The sequence below is a fragment of the Pseudopipra pipra genome, chromosome 12 (genome assembly GCF_036250125.1).
Source record: "Pseudopipra pipra isolate bDixPip1 chromosome 12, bDixPip1.hap1, whole genome shotgun sequence".
Taxonomy (NCBI): Eukaryota; Metazoa; Chordata; class Aves; order Passeriformes; family Pipridae; genus Pseudopipra; species Pseudopipra pipra.
This window is the reverse complement of record NC_087560.1, coordinates 18,154,355-18,174,877: the sequence shown is the minus strand read 5'-3', so window position 1 is coordinate 18,174,877 and position 20,523 is coordinate 18,154,355. Positions and strand designations below refer to the sequence as shown.

General features: G+C 41.7%; 1 protein-coding gene across 5 annotated transcripts in view; it reads right to left on the bottom strand.

Moving 5' to 3' along the window:
* Positions 1-20,432, bottom strand: part of ASB7 (ankyrin repeat and SOCS box containing 7) — a 31,377-nt gene extending 10,945 nt beyond the window's left edge. The window contains exons 1-6 of one of the 5 annotated variants that reach the window (XR_010433834.1): positions 20,317-20,432; positions 19,564-19,660; positions 14,097-14,195; positions 10,233-10,493; positions 2,768-3,373; positions 327-492 (exon numbers count right to left, since the gene is read on the bottom strand). Coding sequence is in view for 4 of the 5 variants with exons in the window: in XM_064669174.1 (XP_064525244.1) it covers positions 2,768-3,373; positions 10,233-10,443 (817 nt within the window). In the remaining variant the exon portion in view is untranslated. Of the gene's footprint in view, positions 1-326; positions 493-2,767; positions 3,374-10,232; positions 10,494-11,207; positions 11,284-14,096; positions 14,196-15,138; positions 15,195-19,563; positions 19,661-20,316 lie in introns of all 5 variants that reach the window. The other 4 variants (XM_064669174.1, XM_064669173.1, XM_064669175.1 and 1 more) reach the window with 4 other exon arrangements.
* Between the last annotated feature and the right edge of the window lie 91 nt (positions 20,433-20,523).

Genomic DNA, 20,523 nt, shown 5'->3' with positions numbered 1-20,523 from the left:
GGTGGTTGCCAATAAATGCTTTTTGGAGTAGAAAAGCGTAACACAGATAAGGAAAAGAAAGGTGATCCATAAAGTCATTTGAGTATTTTTCATCTTCAATATTGGTTTTTTTTCCCCACAGGGAGACTTTACTTATTGTTGTACTGTAAAAAAGAGAGAAGGGGAAAAAGAAAAATACATGAGTGACTGTCTGAACACCAAGTCAACAGCAGGCTCACGATCAAAAGCTTTGCTGTTCCTAAATTCCAGCTGTGTGCTTAAATACTGAAACAGAACTATAGAATAACTTCCTCTTGGAATTATTCTAGGAGCAAAGGAATCTCTACCTGTAACCAGGAAGAATATCAGACCTTCAGGGTCAAACCCCAAAATCCAATATCTTCTTGCAGACTCTCAGGGCCAATACTGAGTATTTCTGAGAGCTTGGTCTCTTGCCTGTCACTCCCAACGGGGGACCTGGGCTAAAGGCTGCCCTTATTACCGATTAAATACCTACCAAAACAAAAAGAAATTCACAGATGATGTTTTCTGAGGAACTGAAACTGTACAAATACGTTTTCCAAGTACAAAAAAATAGCCACTCACATCTTACATGCAGACTACTGAAGAGTATCCCATTTATATGCAGCATTCATCTGCTTTCACTTGAAGACAGATCAACTTTCATAATTCATATCTATTAATATTTAAGCTTAAAAACGTTAATCTACTGTAAAAATAAAAACTAGCTCCTGTTTTACTATCAAATACACTCTTCAAAACTTCAAGTGCACACATAAAACTTTCAGCTATGGATTTCTATATTAAGCACTTAGTATAACGTTCAAATAAACAAACTAGAAATTCCCATTAAGCCCCACGACCCAGGCACTGTTACCAAACACAAAAGTATTTCAGGAAGAATTCCAGGGGAAGAATTCCCTAAAAACTGCATAAATTTTTCTTCTGGAAAATACATATTGCATTAGACTCATAAACAAGATTCTTCCCCAAAGTGCTACAGCACAAGATCTCAACAATTCCCTGTGCACAGTCAGGCTTAACTGGGAACTCCACTTCCAAATTCCCAGCTCGCTCTTTATCCATCTCATCTCTCATACAGCATCTTATTAAAGTAATTACTCATGAAAACCAGGGAAGACAGTGTTTGGGTATTTATAATAGGGGTAGCAGCAGAGTTTGTTTATAGCTGTTTGTAAACATATATTCATAATTATTTTGCTCAGAAGCACAGAGCTGGAGTGTTTTTGTCAGCACTGCTTTCCCAATTCTCCCTCCATTAGCACAAAACTGGGCGAGTTCCAACACTGTTACACTGGCCAGAAATTAAAGCCTCTTTTTTTGTAGCAGAATCTACTTCTCATTTAACATTAAACCCTTAAGGTATGGAATCTGAAAACTGAAAGTTACAGTAACCCTTCCCATTAGTCTTTAGACAACAAGGAAACAGGGAAGTAGCCTAAGCCTTCATGGTTACTGATACATCCCAAGACTGGGAAAAAATTCAAGTCTGGATACTATATCATCTCTAAAATCCCTGACAGTGCTCCAAAAAGAGGCTCCCAAAAAGGAAACCCGAAAGAAATGTGTTTGAATGAGAAGGGGCAGAAAAAATTAAAGCAAAAAAATCTATTAATCGCTTGCATTTCTTATTATCAACTTCCACCTTTCCAAAAATCCAATTTCACGTATGAGCAAAACCAACACCACCAATCATGAAGACAAAAATGAAATTCCAAATGCTCATTTGTGTCAGCTACTGACAACAGATCTCAGCTGATTCACTTCCAGCCCACACTGACTTTCAGTTTCTTTACAGACTATATTGTTGCCTAATTCTCATTTAAAAAAAAAAAATACAACCTCCAAAAAAATAGAAGGAGTTTTAGGGGGGAAAAAAGGGCTACATGAAATACCCCATCCTCTGTAGTGCAAAGATCATTCTAGCTGGATAATAATTTATCAAGCCATCTTAACATGTTTGAATTGGCAAACTCTGCTAAATGCTAATCAGCAATTCCTAAATGCTTCAGGCAGTACTGTAATTATGAAACACTATTACAGCATTCCATGTTGAGAGAGGAAGAGAAAACTTACAGTTGATCTAGTACACCAAAAACTACTCATCAAAAGTGACCTGAATATTAGGAGTCTAATACTTATTTCTAAACATCAGAAGCCATAACAAGTTAAAATCTCTCGTATTTCAAAGACACCAACAAAATCAAATCAAAGCTACACAGCACATGAAACCCCTTCAAGTTGCAGGGATGAACTATGGCATTTTGTTGTCTGGTTTAGGGAAGGGAAGGAGAGAGAATGTGGGAGAACACAAAGCAGCCAAAGCTCTTTCCTGCCCTCCTCATAGTGCAGAGGGAAAAGCCAGCAACTGCAGGGGATTTGCGTGGCAGTAAAACAACAAAAGACACTAAAAAAACCCTAAACAAACAAGAAACCAAACCCCAAACATCTTAGGTGCTAAGGCCATTAATAAAATGAGATTTTACAGTTCGCTCTTTTTAAAACGAATGCTTCCTGTAGATATTTAAACAAAAATAATTAAATGAAATATACTTAACACCAGCACCTTTGCCGAGGAAAGGATTCCCAGTATCACAATCCCTTCACCTTCCCAGAAATTTTCTAGTGCACTTAAATAGCATCAAGGGGCAGAGAGCAAGCATTTTTTTTTTTTTCTGGGGCTAAATTCAAAGAAGGCTTTTAAGAGGACATTGTGTCCTGTGATTAACTTCTCTTACATACATACTTGTCACTTCTTGTAAGAAATCCAGACAGGGTCGGCTACTTCCAGAAATACTTATTGAAACAGCCAGTGGGGTCTGTCCTTCATAGTTCCTTGTGTTAGTGTCTGCTCCGTAATTATACAACATTTGTGCACAAAGCACATCATCTCTAAGAGCAGACAAGTGTAAGGGTGTCTGTCCATCTTCCAAGCGACCCAAGTTTGTGTCGGCCCCTCTCTGGAGGAACATTCGGCAGTAGGAGTGATTGCTTTTGATCACAGCGTATCGCAACAGGAAACCGTTCTGAATGTCGATGTTGGCATTGTGATCCAGGAGGATTTTCACACAGCTTGACCTCTCCCGGATAATGGCCAGCTGGAGTGGGGTAGTACCTTTATCGCTGAGCGGATCAACCTCAGCCTTGAACTCCAGGAGGAGCCTGACAAAGGAGTCCCTGCCGTAGTGGGCCGCGACGTGCAGGGGAGTCCACCCGTCGTTGCTCTTGGCGTTGATGATGTCGCTCCTGTAGTCGGATTCCAGCATGAGGCGCGCGATCCTCGCCCGGCCGTGCATGGCCGCGTAGTGCAGGGCTGTGAAGCCGCCGATCAGGTCCTTCACCGTGGGATCAGCTGAGGTTAAAATAAAGTTTAAGAGGAATCAGAAGGCGTTATAGTGATCTGGTGCTGGAAAGAAAGTGAAAGGAAAAGAAAAGAAAAAAAAAGAAGAGAAGAAGAGGAAAGAGAGGAGAGGAAAGAGAGGAGAGGAAAGAGAGGAGAGGAAAGAGAGGAGAGGAAAGAGAGGAGAGGAAAGAGAGGAGAGGAAAGAGAGGAGAGGAAAGAGAGGAGAGGAAAGAGAGGAGAGGAAAAAAGAGGAGAGAAAAAAGAGGAGAGAAAAAAGAGGAGAAAAAAAGAGGAGAAAAGAGAAAAGAAAGAGAAAAGAAAAGAAAGAATATCAAACAGTAATTGTTAAATGCATTTAGAACAGACAGTACCTACTGTAAAGCTGCTCACATACAATGAACTTAAGAGTCAGTATTAGAGTGTAACACCATAGAGTGCAAATCAGAATCTTCACAATAGACTTAATGGTAATAAGCAGTCCTGCAAAAGCCCACTTGAACAAAGTTGTTTTAAATTATTCCCCTTTTAAAGCAAAAGTCTAAATGGACATGGAATGTGCAAAAGATTTAAGCAGAAGTGATTCAAATCGTTTGAGCTAGAAAAAGCAGTCCTTCATGAAATAAAGGTTACAAGAATACGAGGCAGAACTCTTTGCTTTTCCCTCTTTTTAGGCATAGCATGACAGGATTTTTTTGTTCTATTTTTAAGACAAAGTTAAAATTTTACTTAATATTATTTACACACACACACACAAAAGACTTTTTCTTTCATATCCATATGCTTCCGTTTCACAAACGCTTTTCCACATCTTCCTCACAACTCTTAGGCTAATTACTCAAATCTCCCTGTCCATCCAGTTTTCCTCCAGCTCTACAATATTACATTTCTTTCTCAATATTCAGCTTTTTTTATTTTCCCCTGTGTTGCTTCTTGGTCTTAAAAAGAAGCATGTGTAGAAACATCTGCTGTCCCAAATTGCGGATGTTTTGTGGTCTGGCAGCCCGGTATTGTTTTTAGGGTGTAATGCTGTATTAGGTAAAATGTTTCTCTGTGGTCTGCAGGATTTCCAAAGCATGTAGGATATATGTTATTTTAGATTATCTTGATAAAGTCTGTTTTTGGAGATGATGAATCTGTTCAGAATTTGTTCCGAATATACAGTTTCACAAAAATTTAAGTTGTTTTTTTTTACGAGAACGTAAGCACCCACTTCTGAAAGGTGTGCACATTAGTGCAGAACACAGGTAATTACACAGATTTATTTCCCCTTAACACAGCACAAAAACTCAAGAGTGATTTATGATTTTAAAAATTAAAATAAATCAATTTACTTAATTTCCTCAGGACACCCAAAACTTGTACAGCAAGTAACTAATTAATTACCCAAGGCAAGGTGCCATTTCTCAGCCCAGAGAACAAGCCAGGCTGGGAGGTTTCTCCTTCCATCATCTGTAGATGCTGCTTTTGGAAGTTTGAACACCTTCCCAACCTAAGTTAGATACCATCTGCACAAGATACCAGCAGACCTGCTCTAAGATCACAACACAATATTAACTGCAGGCTACCTTAGTCTGAACACACCTGAACACACAAAGGTGCTAACACAAAACAGGAATAAGCTTCCCAAACTACTGTGATCATACCCAGATAACCCTGAGATAGACATCACACCAAAATAAAAAAGCTGGCAAGAACCAGTTGAAAATACAGCTGCAAAGGTGATCAGGCAACTTCAAGGATATTTTTAAATGTAAAGTGAAGTCTGAGGGGAAGAAAACAAACAAACAAACAAAAAAAATCCAACATAAATACTAATACAGCCTGACCACAGAGAGAAATAAGATGTGAGAACTGCCTCTAGTGCATAGAATAGGAATAAATACAGAAATAGCAAGAGGTAGATTAAGGAAAGTTTAGTCTTTCTCTGGTGGCAGCTTTCCTAGTCTTCTGTGACAAGTTTGAGTGCCCTGTAAAGTCCCACCAACCTGGGCTGAAGCAATGGATGCTGGGCAGGAAAATGCAGTCAGGGAATGAACAGGTGGTTCCTCACCTGCCCCGTGACGGTGTCCAAAGTACAGCAAAGAATCAGCACAACCCACACACTCACTAAAGACAAGGATACTATTTCAAAGTGATGCTTGCTGCTCCCAGGGTCTCTCTCTTCACACTGCTCAGACCATCCTACATTATCTTCTGAGTGGTGATAAATAAAGGGGGCAGCACGAGGGTTAAGGTGCAGGGGGCAACACATTCTGAGAATTAGGGAGGAAGGTGGACATAAAGGAAAGGACACAGCAGCAGTCAGGGCCATTTTCCACCAAAAAAGAAGTTTTTTAATAGAAATAATATTCATCTTGGGCCTCCTTGCTCCCATGCAGCACAGGGTATGCAAGTCAACCATTTCTACCCCAAATGCAGGACACTGCCCCAAGTTCAGTCAATGCCATTTCCCAATTCCAGCAGATATGCCCCAACTTCTGTGTGTGCATGTAGATGCATTTTTATACCACTTGTACCCCAAGCCAAACAATCCCCTTGCAACATAAAGATGCCCTTTACCTCTTGTTTTAAGCCCTTTGCATGCTTTCCCTACTCCCAAAACATCACTGGTTTTCACAATTAAAGTGAACAAACCACTGAGAGGTGTCTCAGCAAGGACAGGGGAAAAAAAGCCTCTCAGCTGGGCAACCAGGCAACGCAAACAACCTTCCAAAAACAAATCCGTTCGAAAAACCTCGTGAAAAAATACTGTAATTCCCATTATGATTACAGACTTCTAGTGAGCCAACAGTGCCAGCCTGCCCCGGGATTAGGGAAAGGATTTGAACAAGCTCAGAACGGCTGCTGCTGTTCCATCAATGTCCTGCTGCCACCTCCTGGAAAACTTTCGAACTTCACAAGTTTGGACCTGCATGAAGTTGCACACAAACTCCATCCTTTCAGACCCTGTCTTAGTAAAAATAACACCACAAAGCTGATGTTGCCTAAGGAACCTGGATTATTGTGGGGGGTTTTGCTGGGTTTTTTAAAAGGTATCATGTTGTAAAGTAACTCTCTCCCCCTGGAACACAAGCGAGGTAAAAATTAATTGGGAATGACTCTCATCTCACTTTTTAGAATCTGCAGAGGGGTAAAAAAATTACCTGGAATGAGTATATTTAGCTAAAAAGGGATTAAGCCAGCACTTGCCAGCATATCTTGTCTCCACCAGGACTGTCAAACAATTATTTCCCTCCAAGCTTCCCATTAATTTGGGGAGAGCAGAATCTAAAACTGTACTTGGTCACTTCTAAAGTTCTTAAATATCAGACATAATACAATGGCAGAAACCTTGAACTGCTCACCAAGGGTACCAATTACTGCAATAAAGCTCACTTGAGATGGAAAATTTGCAACACTGAATGATACTCAGATTATTTTATTTCAGGTTAAAGTTGGGCACCTAAACTAGTAACTTGAACTCTACTGCTAATTAAATTCTTTTCCAATACTATAATCTAGAGGATATATAGTTTCCTAAACAAGAGTCTAATATTTTACAGTTTCAATTCCCAGCTTGGTGGGACAGTTTCCCCTCTTTCTTGACATCTTCCTGAGGTCACTCTATCCCAGTCTAATTTGGGAAGCCAAGAAAGCAAAGCTCTGGCTTCATAAACTACTTTATATTATTTCAAGCTTATTTCCCCCAACTAAGGCTTACTTCTGACCACAAGGTTTAGAAACATGGCTACATGTAGCTTCTGTTTTGAATTTCCTGAGGTAACACTGATATAAAAGCTGTCCAGGAAAGCATTACTGCTCAGAGACAGAAACACTTCAGGAGCTTAGGGGGGTGAGCATTTGCTGTTCTCTAGATCCTCCCAGATTCTGCTTGACCTCACTAAAATTTAGATACCTTGAAGCCAAGACTAAAAATAAATAAAAAGGGTTCTTAGGCTACTTCTTTCTTTTACTCTTCAATTTCCAGGAGCTTTAGTGGATCTTTTCTTCACTTTAATATGAGCAACCAGGAACTGTCCTGCTCAGTTTGTACTGGGAAAACATCACCAAGGGACAGCTCACTGCACACTTTTAACTTTAGCTTGTTGCAATATTAACAGTGGGGGGTGGGAATTAATAAAACATAGTTGGTTTCCAGTGTTTGTCTCTGTATGTCAGACTGAAAATTAAAAAATTACACTAAAGGGGAAAAAGGCTTGTTATATAAAAATCCAAGATTACTAAAAACTGTGCTCCCTACTTTTCTGTTGCTCTCTTGTTGAGGTTTGTGGCTCCAGATTGTTTCCATGGATGGGAAGAGCTGGCTTCATGGAATCTTCACTTTATTCCAATGAGACAAATACACTAAGGAAGTCAAATTCACTATTTTTCATAAGAACTAAGTTTTTCCATGGTTACGATGAACTTTCTGCATTTTATCCGTTGCTAAAGAATATTTACAATCTGACCTATCACCTCTGTATCTAGTTGGTATTTCTGCTGGCTTCATCCTTTAGTCTGGACTGGTTTTTTCAGCATTTTCTCCATCTATTTGTGTCTCTTTGCTCAGGAGATAATAAAAAGCTTCCTCCTGTTCCACCACCTCCACTCAAATCAGCCAATCTGATGCACAGCACTGTCCTCTGGCTCTTTTCTTTGCTGCTGAGCAGTGATGGAAGAGAAGAGAAAAAGCAAAAGCAGGAGGCAGCCAGGTCACGACTCCCATAAGAATCCACCTTTTAATTCCAGGTCAGTGACCAGATTCCTTCTCAGCCTTTATTAGCCAAACTCCATCTCCATCCCACTCCCATGCAAGGCTGTGTTGGTAACAATCTCCCAGCACCTCAGATCTGAGGCACAGCACTCCACCCTCAGCAACAACACAGAGTGGTTTTCCCAGTCCTGTCCTGTGAAAATATTCCCAGTTCTGCTAAGCTTCCCCATCCCTTTGGACATTCATAACTACCACTTCTTTCCCACTAGCACCTCAATTCTCTCTTTCTTCCAGAACCCCACACACTCCCCCTCAATATCTATTTATTACTAATACATCGTCAGTTCAATATTCTCTTTACCATAAGATTCACACCAGAAAACTACTTTTTCCTTCACCCCAATATCTTTTTGGCAAGGGATTAAGCACCAACAGCAAAATAATCCACTTCAGAGGGAGAAAAGTAGAGGCCATGTGAGGAAAGGTAGACACAAACCTCTCCCTAATGAGGCTGGTGTGATTAACTCAGCTTGCAAGAGTCAACTCACTCACTGCTTATTAACTCATTTGTGACATGATTATGTTTTAAATACTCATTATTTTTATGCCTCTGTTTTGAGGGAAAACAAGGCAAGGCACAAAGCAGTGCCAATTTTCAGAAGTGAGGCTCAGCTACAGGAAAGCTGCTGTGGATGACTAACCCTCACACTATTTGTTACTCAACTTTCTCATCCTGGTGATTCAACTCTGTGCTGCTTCAGGACAAGGGTGTTTCATTACAGGCAGTTTTCATGAGGCATCACATTCAGCTGGTGCTTCATGTAGGAGAGAGTAACAACAAAAATAACAACAAAACACTGCATCAGTAGCTATGTAGTATCTACACCCATAAAATGAAAATACATAGGAATATAGAAGGGTTTTTCCAATCTTTAAATGTACAGATAAAAAGTAAAAAGCAAGATATCTGACTTACAGCCTTAAATTTCTGAATTATCAAACTGAAGGCTTGAGATTATCCACATATATTACAGTTAAAAAGTAGAATTTTTTCCCCCCTTTCCAATAAGGACATGAGGGTTTGCCCTTTCTATGTGGTTACAATTTGTATTAGGTATATCCACAGGGTCCAGTTGCTCAGGCTGTATTTCACCACTGCTTTTAAGCAACAGACCACTAGTTGTGTCACTACCACAGCCTATTAATGCCCCATTCCATTTTCAGGGTGATCCAAGCAGCTGACAAACACTGTGACAGAAAAAAAGGGGCCCATATGGCCTCAGATACACAAAGAATCAAAGAGATAATTTCAGTTTCCTTGGGACTGAAAACATCTCAGTTCAGGATTCATTTGGTAAGAACAGTACTGAGCTAGAGGATGCTGTTCTTTAAGAGCACTAATCAGAATGTGGAGAATACCTACTGATTTGTACTTTTCCTCTCCAGTATCACATTCAAAGATTAAAACTATCAATTTCTAAAACTTTAGGCAGCCCTGTAAGATGATAAAGCAGTAAGAAATTCTGACTGTACCACCTGAGCGATAAAAATCATCATCCACATGAGTATCACTTGAACCAATAAAACTCCATGAGTTCTTGAAATAAAGCTACAACATGGATGGATGCAGGAGATCTGTAAACTCATCTGGATGAGCTGGCACTAAAGTCCTTGCACAGAGCACTGTTTCTATAAAGTTTAGTAAGCTCTGTTAAAAAGGATAGAGAAACTTTGTCTTTAATGCAACTTGCTAACTTGCTTTGGAATTCTGAAACAAACTTCCCTAAGATTTCATTTCAAGGACCTGCCTTCTTCTAAAAATACCCCCTACCAGAGAAGAAAAGCTTGGAGGGAGTGCTGTGAGCGCATTTAATTTTATAATGAGCCCTTCTGCCCTATTTTCATAACGCTTATTCATTCTTTTAACAATTCCTAGGCAATTCTAGAGAGGTGGGGGATAAAAAGGCAAGGTATTAAGATATAGAGCTAATCTATGGCTTCATTCAGAGTGTGCATCAGAAGTAAACAGAGATGAATCACTTCTGCAAAGGACAAAATAATTACAAGAAATAATCAGCAGTCTGGTATCTCATCAGTGCTGGGAGGTCCTACAGTGAAAACTGGGATGGAAAGCAGTGAGTGGGACATGAAGATTTTTCTCCCCGGGCGACTCACCTCCATGTTCAAGGAAAACACGGACACATCTCTCCTTCCCTCTTGCTGCAGAGAAATGAAGCAAAGTCCAGCCGTTGGCATCCCGACCGTTGGGAGAGTATCCCTGCTCCAGCATCTTGCGCACGGTGTGGACATCGCCGGCGGCCACCGCAGCCTGGATCTGCAACTCTTCCTGTAGCTCAGGGTTCCTCCGGCAGTGATGGTGTAACATCCTAGCTGGATCTGGCTTCTACAGGAGCCTCATGAGGGCACACTGGTCACCTTGGAGGAATAGGAAGCGTGAAGGAATTAGGATTGGGACAAGGAAAGAGGTATCTAGGAAAGAAGTCAGGGCTGTGCCCAGCTCTGGGCCCCTCAGTTCAGGGAGGACATTGAGCTGTTGGAGCGTGTTCAAAGAAGGGCAACAGAGTTGGTGAAGGGACTGGACTACAAGTGCTGTGAGGAGCAGCTGAGGGAGCTGGTGGGGTTCAGCCTGGAGAAGAGGAGGCTCAGGGGATACATTCTCACTCTCCACAACTCCCTGACAGGAGGGTGTACCCAGATGAGGATCAGGCTCTGCTCCCAGGCAACCAGCAGTAGGACAAGAGGGCACAGCCTTAAACTGCACCAGGGGAGGTTTAGGTTGGACATCAGGAAGAAATTCTTTACAGAGGGAATGATCAGCCATTGGAATGGGCTGCCCAGGGAGGGGGTGGAGTCACCATGCCTGGAGGTGTTTAAGGACAGATTGGATGAGGCTGATTGCCATGGGCTGGGTGACAAGGTGGTGTCGGGTCAAGGTTGGAGTCAATGATCTTAGAGGTCTTTTCCAACCCAGGTGATTCTGTGACTCTGTAATAAAATGCAATGTTAAGAATTCTCTCTATATTCTGACCAAAGTCACGTCACACACAGGGTAAAACCCAAACAATCTGTTATTAGGAAATCACAGTACATGGGTCACATCACCGAACTGCAAAAGAAAAGGACACTCACACATCATAAATAGTCAACATTTTCTTCAGAAATGACAGCATTTCACAGTGAAAGCACCTACAGTAACAAAAAGCACCTGCAATAACAAAATGACAAATCTCCATAAGTTAACAATCATATAAAAATCACAACATCTGTGTCACTAACTCTAGAGATACTGGTTGAATGGATGATTCAAACTGTTGCATGAAACAGCACTCCACTGCTACTGCAACTGAACTAGGATAATCTTTATTTTTCTAGAAATGCATTCCCTCTAAGCTTCAGTGAAAATAATTTTATCTTGCTAATATAATCCTGTGACCTACTGCACGTGAATATTAGTAACATTGATGTTCAGACTGAAAACTTTAATTTTGTTATTTTCCTTTCCACCCTTCTTTTTTTTTTTAATTAGAGTCTACAGTCTGTATTCTGGCTTGTGCACTTCTTACTTAGTATATAAAGGCTGCAAAGAACTTCTACATTGCAAAAGTCAAACACAAAGATAATAATATATGAGACCTGAAAACACCTAAGTGCAGTTACTACAGCCCTGTCAAACATCATGAGAACAGGTACCAGAACTATTCAATTTATAATTACCTTGATACAGAGCATGAGAGCTGGGCCAAAAGGTTATCTAAAATAGCCATTGTGAAAGAGCCTAGAAACAAGGACACATTGGGAAAGAGGGAAGGACTATATTCCATGCTCTGTTTGAAAAGTCCCCACCTGCAGCTCTACTTGGGGACAAGAAAAAAACAGGTATTTAGGGATTCTTCCACAGTACACAAAGTGTTTACATTTTCACATACATTGTGTACTATATCCCATAGTCCTAGAATGGAAAGGAATATGAGAAGAAAGAATAAAAGCAAGGTATGGGAAAGGCAATGTTGAGCAATAGGAGACTCAGAATATTCAAGACCTGTTGCAATGGATATTAACACAGAACTAGAAGATTAAAAAGAGGAATGTATTTAAACTCCTGCAAAGTTAATCAAGATTAAACTACAAAGAAAAGTCCTAAAGACAAAACTTAAAATTTCCAATAAGCCTGGTGTATTAGGATGTCAACCCACACCATCACCTAAACCTTCCTTTACATAAATATCCTAAGGATTTCCAGATCCTCGTGATCCACAGGTCACTCAAAAGACATTGCAATCAACTCCCCATATCCCACTGGGCACTTCTTTTCCTGGGATCCAGATATACACACAGACAAGAGAAAAGTGAAGCCATCAATCACTGCCATTTCTGCAGATAAAGACACAGCTCTGGATTTGCTCTTCTATAACCTCGTCGTGCCCACGGCAGAGAAGTTATTTATCTGCTTTTTGGAGATATATAAACTCATAATTAACAGGTAGCTCCAGTGACCCTACTTACACTGCAAATATGGAAATGACACACAGCAAACGCCTGTCTTTGACATTTATAAATGCTCCAACTTACCATGTATGGCAACAATCACTACTTCAGCACAGGGTTATTAAAGAAGACTTTTCAGCTCCATATGTTATACATGGCTCAGGAATTGGCTTTGTTTTGTTTTACAGTGTGAACTTCATTATCTGAGACTGGAAGGAAAGGGGATTTACAAAGCAGCAACTGCTAACTCACCAGGTCAGCTTTTGCAGCATATTCCAAAAATCAAACGTGGTTAATCTGATGGCAATGGAAGTATTTCTATTGACTCTAATAAGCTTTTGCTAAGCTCTTTTCTAAACTCCAATTAGCACTTCAGAACATGCTCACCTACAGGACAGCAAGCTTGCCTTGATTCTGCATCACACCACTAACAGCACTGTTAATGAAATTCCAGCCATAAGAATCAGATCTTTCTTTGGATTTGCAGGTGAAAACTGACTGTAGAGCCTAACTGATAATAAGTCATGGGAAAGCCTTAAAAAATAATAATTCAGACTGTGTCCCTTTAGCCCTAATTTCTGATTATCTACAATATCTAGTTTTTCCTCAAACTGAGAATATCTGTTCAAAAGTTAATACAGACAAACTTTCTGCTGCCATTTTTACAGTCCTTTCTTGTAAAGGACTAATACTTACAAGACCTCATGTGATCCTGAAAATCAAGGTCAGGACAGTTGGACAAAATGCTACGGAAGGAGGTGGGATGACTAAAGAGATGAAGTGAAATGGGGTTCCTCATTTAAGGGGGCAGCAGCATCCCCCCTGCAACTCTCCATGAAGACAGTTGGTTAAGAAAAAGCAAAGCTCCCTCTCTCTCACACTTCTCAGCTGGTGGGTATATTTGTAATGCAGCATTATAAAAAATTGGCATTGGCCCCATATGTTGCATGTGACTAGCAGAGCTTATTCAAATTAGCTGGTACTAAAGTACATAAGTACTAAAACATACAAAACAGAAGACAAAGTCAGGCAGCTCCTTTTATCACTTGCACAGTTTCTGTAAATACCCACTCTTCCATCTCACCCCTATGGCAAGCAATGAAATTCAAATTACAAGAACACTTAACCATAACATTAAAGGTTTCAGGATAGTTTTAGGTATACACCAGCTTCGAAAACATTTTCACTTCTGCTCCATAGATCATTTAAAAATCCTGTTTGCAAATCCCCATTTAAGACATCAATCTTTGGAGAAGGGAAGGAGGACTACTGGAAGTAGCCCTTTGGCATTTAATATTTAATGTTTTGCAACTGCAATCAATCTCACTCAGAACACAGCATGCATTTGGGTTGTTACACATTGGCTTTCTGTGTGGAAGTTGAAAAAAACTAAATGAAGCACAGGGGGGAAGAATGTACTTATATATTCTTGGTTATAATGATTGTACAGTGCCACGAAAATGGAGGACAACAACAGTTACTTAATTGATTTTGCAAGTATAACAGGATAAATTCAATGTGGTCTTGAATTACCTTATCAGATGTTATTACTCTTTGATGGATGTCCCACTCTTCATTGTCTTCACTGTTCATAATCTCCTGTGCCCATGTGTGTCAAACAACCTGCTACCCCTTAAAAAAAAGATATTTCTTGTTAGTTGCAAAGAATAAAAGTGAGAGTTTCATTTTGTACTCGTGCTAAAATGCCACATTTTAATGCAGTTATGTCAGAAGAGACCCTGAAGTGGGTTTTCTTCCATTATCAAGGAGTCCTCCAGAGGCTGGGGTAGGGAGAGTTTGCTTCTGCCACATGAGGAAAAGGCTGCAGAGAATATTTTTGGGGAGCCAAGAGAAACGAGAGATGGGCTTCCTCTCTGGAGCAAACCTTGAAGGAATGGTCTAAACTCTTCTGTAAGGATTACATATATCTGCTCCTAGATGGAACAAGAATGGATGCAAAGGTTACAGTAGGTATTTCTGCCTGACTGCTCAACCTCTCCCTGCGGGAGTCAGATGCCAGGAAAAACATTCAGGATCCACTTAGTTCTTCCCAAACCATTTTTGTGATATTTTTGTTTGGTTTTGAGGGATTTTAGTTGTTTTGTTGGTTTTTTTTGGTTTTGTTTTTTGGTTTTTTTCTAAAGGTTTTGATTTTTTTTTTTAAATCTCCACCCCATCTCTGCTTCCCTATCCAAAGAATAAAACCTGAGCACACAGAGCACTGACTCCTGTCCTTCAGCTGGATTTTGGTGCCACCAGCCAGTGTCCTCTCCCCCATGTGACAGCTCAAGCTGACACCAGCTGTGTTTCATGAACAGCTAAAGACACCCTCACCATACAAGCAACATGCCACCACCTCAAAAATCTTCACCCTTTTCTTCATATATAAAAACTACCCTTTTAGTATCAAGGTTTACCCAACACCAGCTACGATCCCTACCCAGATTCCTCCATCAGACTAACCCTCCTTATCCTCCTTCCTTGTCACCTGCACTTAACAGGATCAGTCCCAGATCATTTCTCACAGCCTGGACTCAGTGTTATTTCATTAATTCTTTGTACACCTCTCTCTGACCTTTCATTTCCTTTGGCTGCAGCCTTTAGTGACAGGCCCCTTGTCCTGCATGAGCACTGCAACATAACAAACAATAAACCCATTAAACACTTAATTGTACAGCAGATCACACAAACCCAACTGTGACTCCTTTCTCCTGCAACCAGAACAGTTACATGAACTGTGCAGCTTTTAGCTGAAGTTAAAATTTCTGCCACTTAATGCAACATGAAATCGTGCTTTCCTGACGATGCCTCAAAGAAGGGGATGAAAAAAAGCTCTTTTCATCCCTCTTATGCGCATTTTCCAAGAGCTTTGCTTCCCAAGATAAAGCAATACAAGGTCTTCAGATATGCTCCCAGCCCTGCACAAAACTGCACTGCCATGACCTAATTTGATCACATTTCTAGCCTTGTTTTTTTCGCATAGATGATCAGTCGTTCACCTTTTTTTTTCTTCTAAATTTTTGCATGATTTTCACTTTAAAACCCACACATTTTTTATTAGCTGATGCAAATTAGAATTGCACTGACTTCACAGACTACAGACAAGGTAACAGATTGCTCCACTAAAAAAGTAACAAGCTTTTTCCCCCCAAAGGAAAATTAGCTGCATATGGCAAGAGTAAGATCTGCAACTTTAATAAAAAGAAGTCATATTTAGTAAAAGTAAAGCTCTCTGACTCAATGACTAAACAAAGTTTGCTTAAAATACTAATAATTATAGTAGAAGCAGCACTAAATAAAAATAAGACAAACACCTTCATTATCTATTGATAATATCTCATGTTGTCAAAGAGATCTTAGACTTTTCTACATCAATGTGTCACTTCTTTAAAGTCACTGCAAACATCATGTGGAAAATTTATTCCAACATATGTATGCACTTACTTTAAAGAAAGTTAAAGGTTGCTACCAAAAGCAAGACCTTAAAATGCAGCATTATGCTCATTGAGATGCCCTGACAGACAGACCTGACTCCTAAATCCTGAGATTACACACCCAAGAGCTGAATAAGGACCATAATTTCCTGATGTCAGCCTAACTCTGTACAACAAGGAAAGTGAACCATTACAAAGGACATTTAGTATCTGGCATAGACCTAATCAGTGTAGATCTGAGTTGCCTGTGGTTGAAGCATTCCAAGACATTTAAATCAAATAAATAAAAGGAAAAAGAAAGCCCTGTGGAATAAGGATAATCACATCAGCCTTCATTAGTCTCACAACTCACTTCTCCCACCCATTTCAAAACTTGAACAAGCTGAATGCGTTCTCACTCAAAAGGCATTTTAAAAATGGTCAATACACGTTTGACAAAGAAACTAAACACACCTTCATCAGTCACTCAGCCTCCTATATCAGGAGCTCTTCGGACAAGAGAATAAGGCAAACAATTATGTTATTATTTGCATTCTCATATCACAATCATGAAGTTTGCAAATAACACGTGAAATATTAAAATTTCCCAGAGCCTTAAAACCCTGAATATATTTTCTATTAAATGTTCCAAGCTACACCCAGACAGACATCAACCAAGGTATCTGAGTGGCTGAGATGAAAATCACCAAGCAACACATGGGAATTGCTGGGTCTGAAAGCAATGAGTTAACAGTGCATGAATCCAAAACATCACAGAAGAACTGCTACTTCAAAGGCAAGAAGCCTTCACTCTTCACAAGCTGTCATTAAAAGTTACACGTTTCTCCTCAGAGCTCCTGTGATGCCATCTCGTAGCTTGGACACACCAAATTTAAAATAACCAGAAGAGTTAATCTGCAAGTCCCCCACCAGCTTCAGGTGTTTGCAGCAGGGTGGATGGTGGTGTTACATACTAATAAGCAGCTGTTGTGTTTTCTGCAGGTGGGTGTAACCAAAGCACAGGGGTGTCGTTTTACCAATGATTATCCATTTCACAGACAGGTTGGGAGGTCTGACTTCTGGGCCTGATGGAGAACCAGAGAAACCACCCAGCTCATGTACCTTCAGGACTGCAAACCTGAAGGAAAGCTCGCCTTCAGAAAGCACACCAGCTATTAACCATCCTCACCCATACACTGGCAAGCTTCACCAGGAGCAGAGCCCAGTGAGTAAAATCCTGCAATCCCTTCCAAATCCAGGACCTCAATGCTAATGCTAAAGCAAGGCCTTAGGGATCTTTTTCAGGAGAGAATGCTGCATCAGGTTCACACAATCAGAGCCTCCTCCCTCAAGATGTGCACTGACAAACTGCAGGGAGCTTGGAGATCCTCTTGTAGCAAGCAAAAAATACAAATTATCCTCCAACTTACAGCAGTGTTGCTATTAAGTTTTAAACTGTAGAAGTCAGATGAAAGCTTAGCCTTAAAAATAATAATTTGTATTAAGTGCTAATGACTAAGATTTAGGTACTTTACCATGACTTTCTATCATTAAAGAACCCAAACACCAATATTGCATAGAATGACAGAGGCAGGAACCAATGGCCAGTTCAAACCACATCAAAGCAGTCACTTCAGCACTAATACTCAAAGCATGGCTGAGGAACAAACTGAGAGCTGCTTACAGAGTTTGTATCATGCAACGTTCTCTGTATTTGATGTGTATTTCTATTTAATACAGCCTAGAAGAATACGAGTGGACAAAATCTGTGGGATGTCTTCAGTGGATAAAGCAAGATTTTCACTGGGATAATATCATTCTATAAGCACTGCTGGAAGAATGGAAAACTGTCTCTCAAACAGCACATCACCTTTCAGGGTTTAGAACTCAGGCAAAACAAAACCAAAATGAGCCTACAGCCTGAAGACTAAAACTTTGTCTATACTTGTAGTGTGCTGCATTTCTTCCAGAGATCAAGAGCAGGACTTCAGCATAACATTAAACTCTGAGCCTTGTTTCGACCATGTGCAAATTTCTGCCAGAAGTTAATTCCCTGATTCCTATGAACTCAGTTCCAGTCTCTGCATCTGAATCAAACTTTGCTGCACTGGCATTTCACATCAGGAAGGAGCTTCCAGAATCAAATGAAAACTTACACGTCCTTTTGTGAATAAATCCCAAAGATCTCATGGCTTCTCGGCACCCTGTTGGAGAAGCTCCAGCCCTGACATGAGATGCACTGGATGGTTGTGGAGAGGGAATTACAATAAACCAAATTCAGATGAAACAGCTGTGCCATAAATACAGTGGTGAGTGCATAGTGATGCACATCTGTCCCACCTATCAGCACAAAAATCCCTCCTGCAACCACACTGGGCATGTCCACGTGTTCCACTATTACTTGTGGGTTTGTGGTGTGTTATCAAAATAACATGCAGTATTTCTTCTCTGTACTTTCAAAATGCCAGAATTTTTTGCACTTGTGTTACAGAGGGATTTTCTATTTAATCCTTGACACATAGCAGCTACTTTTTGTCATATGCTAAAGACATCTCTACTGGAAAAATGATCCAGCCTTGACCACGACTGTTGGCAACAGGTCCTGCTCCTTCCCCTGCAGCTAATGCTCAAAAATAGTGTTTGCCAACAATGTCCAACATTTTGGTACAGTCAGTGACATCTCTGAAAACACCACAAAGACCAGAGGGACCCACACAGAAGGTGTATGTGCCAAAACAACCAACTCACCTACATTTGAAACAGATTAGAATGGATCTGAGTATTCTTCTGCCTTAAGAGAACGCTCAGAAACTCCACCATTTGAAGCTCACAACAGCAGGATGCAGCAAAAGGCTGACTGACATCACTCACCCCCCCACTCTCTCTCTTAGAACCCATCTCCTCATCTCACCACGTAAAACAGGCAATTCTCCCAAAGAACAGCCCTCCCCCTGAAACAGAACCTTCCTCCTACCAGCAGCATTGGTTTGGATGACTCCTTCCATTATTTCCCTCAAGCACCTAACAGCATTATCTCCTTCTGTGATCTCAGCCCAAAAAAGTAACAACTCTAAACAAGCACCACCCAATTAAATGAATTTCAATTCCTGCAGCTCCGTTACAACACACACAAAAGTGACCCAGGCAGGAGTTGGGTCTGACTAAACCAACAGAACACAATGACCCAGCCCAAAAAAGCCTCTAGAATCAAAGCAGAAGCAAATCCACTGTTGAACCCATAAATCTGTGAAAAGGCTTTAAGAAAAGACCCTTTTAACAGCCCGGAGGGAAGTAATTTTAAGTGACGTTACCGAGATGGAATCACAACAAAAACATTAAGTAGAAATTCATAATCAAAATAACGTTTGCAGATTAATTTTAGGAAATTACGAAGTGTTACCAGAGGAACTGTGCTTCAAATGGGCTTCAGAGCTTTCAAACTTTAAAAGGTCAACAGCAAGTAGGTTTTAAGAGAACAAAGAAATCTAATGCTACCTATTGAAATCCATAAAAACACAACAAGAGGCCCCAATCCCAGCCAAACCATGTGTCTAGGGATGACTCTGAGAGTCTAAATGAATCATCACCTTTCTGGGGTTTTTTTTTGAATGCTGTTTTCTCTCTTCTGTCTTATTTCATTCTTTGGAGTCACAATTTTTAATTCTCCTTTAAGGCAGCTTAAACCTAAAAAAAATAAAAGTAGAGCTGAGCCACGCAATTACGTAAAAGAGAGGAATGAAAAGCAGAAATGGTCAATACAAAAGCAATAGGAAGAGCCTTCAAAAATTTGGAAGGGAAACGGGTTATCCATCAAAAATCGGGATGTCTCCTGGAGAAGGAGGGCACTCTCCCGGGATATGCGAAGGAGTTGGAGGGATAACAACGGCAGGAGCTGCCCTGTCAAGGCAGCTCCTGCGGGGAATGGAAGTACCGACAAGTGCCGGAGAATGGGACAGGAAGTAACGCAGAAAGCCGAGCTGCTGGGAAACCGAACCGCCGCCGTGCTCGCCGGAGTTCACGCTCCGGGAGCCGCCACCGCTCGCACACGACACACAAACACACACACACAAAAACCCGGCCGAGCGCAGCCCCCAAGGCCCCGCGGCCGCCGCCGCACCGGGGGCTGGGTACGGGGACCCCCCTCCGCGGGCAGCCCCGGGGGCGGCCCGGAGCGCGCCGGGGGGGGGCTCGCAGGGGCGGCGGGGCGGCCGCGCACCCCCTCACGGGGAGGGCGGCCCCTCAGAGCGGGCACGGGGGCTGCCCGCTGCGGGCGAGGGGAGGCCATGGGGTCGCGCCCCCCCACCCCCGCTCCCCGCGCCGCGAGGGGCAGCCGGGGTTACCTGCGTGACCCGTGTGGCGGCGCCGGGCGGGGCGGGGCGGGCCGGGGGGCCCGGGCGCGGCCGCCCCCCGCGCTGGCGGCGGCGGCGGGCGGGGGGTCGGGGGGGCCGAGCCGAGCGGGGACACTTCGCTCCGGGCCGCCCCCCTCGGCTCGCGGCGGGGTCGGCGGGCGGGCACTGACCCGCTCCGCGGCCAATCCGCGCCCGCCG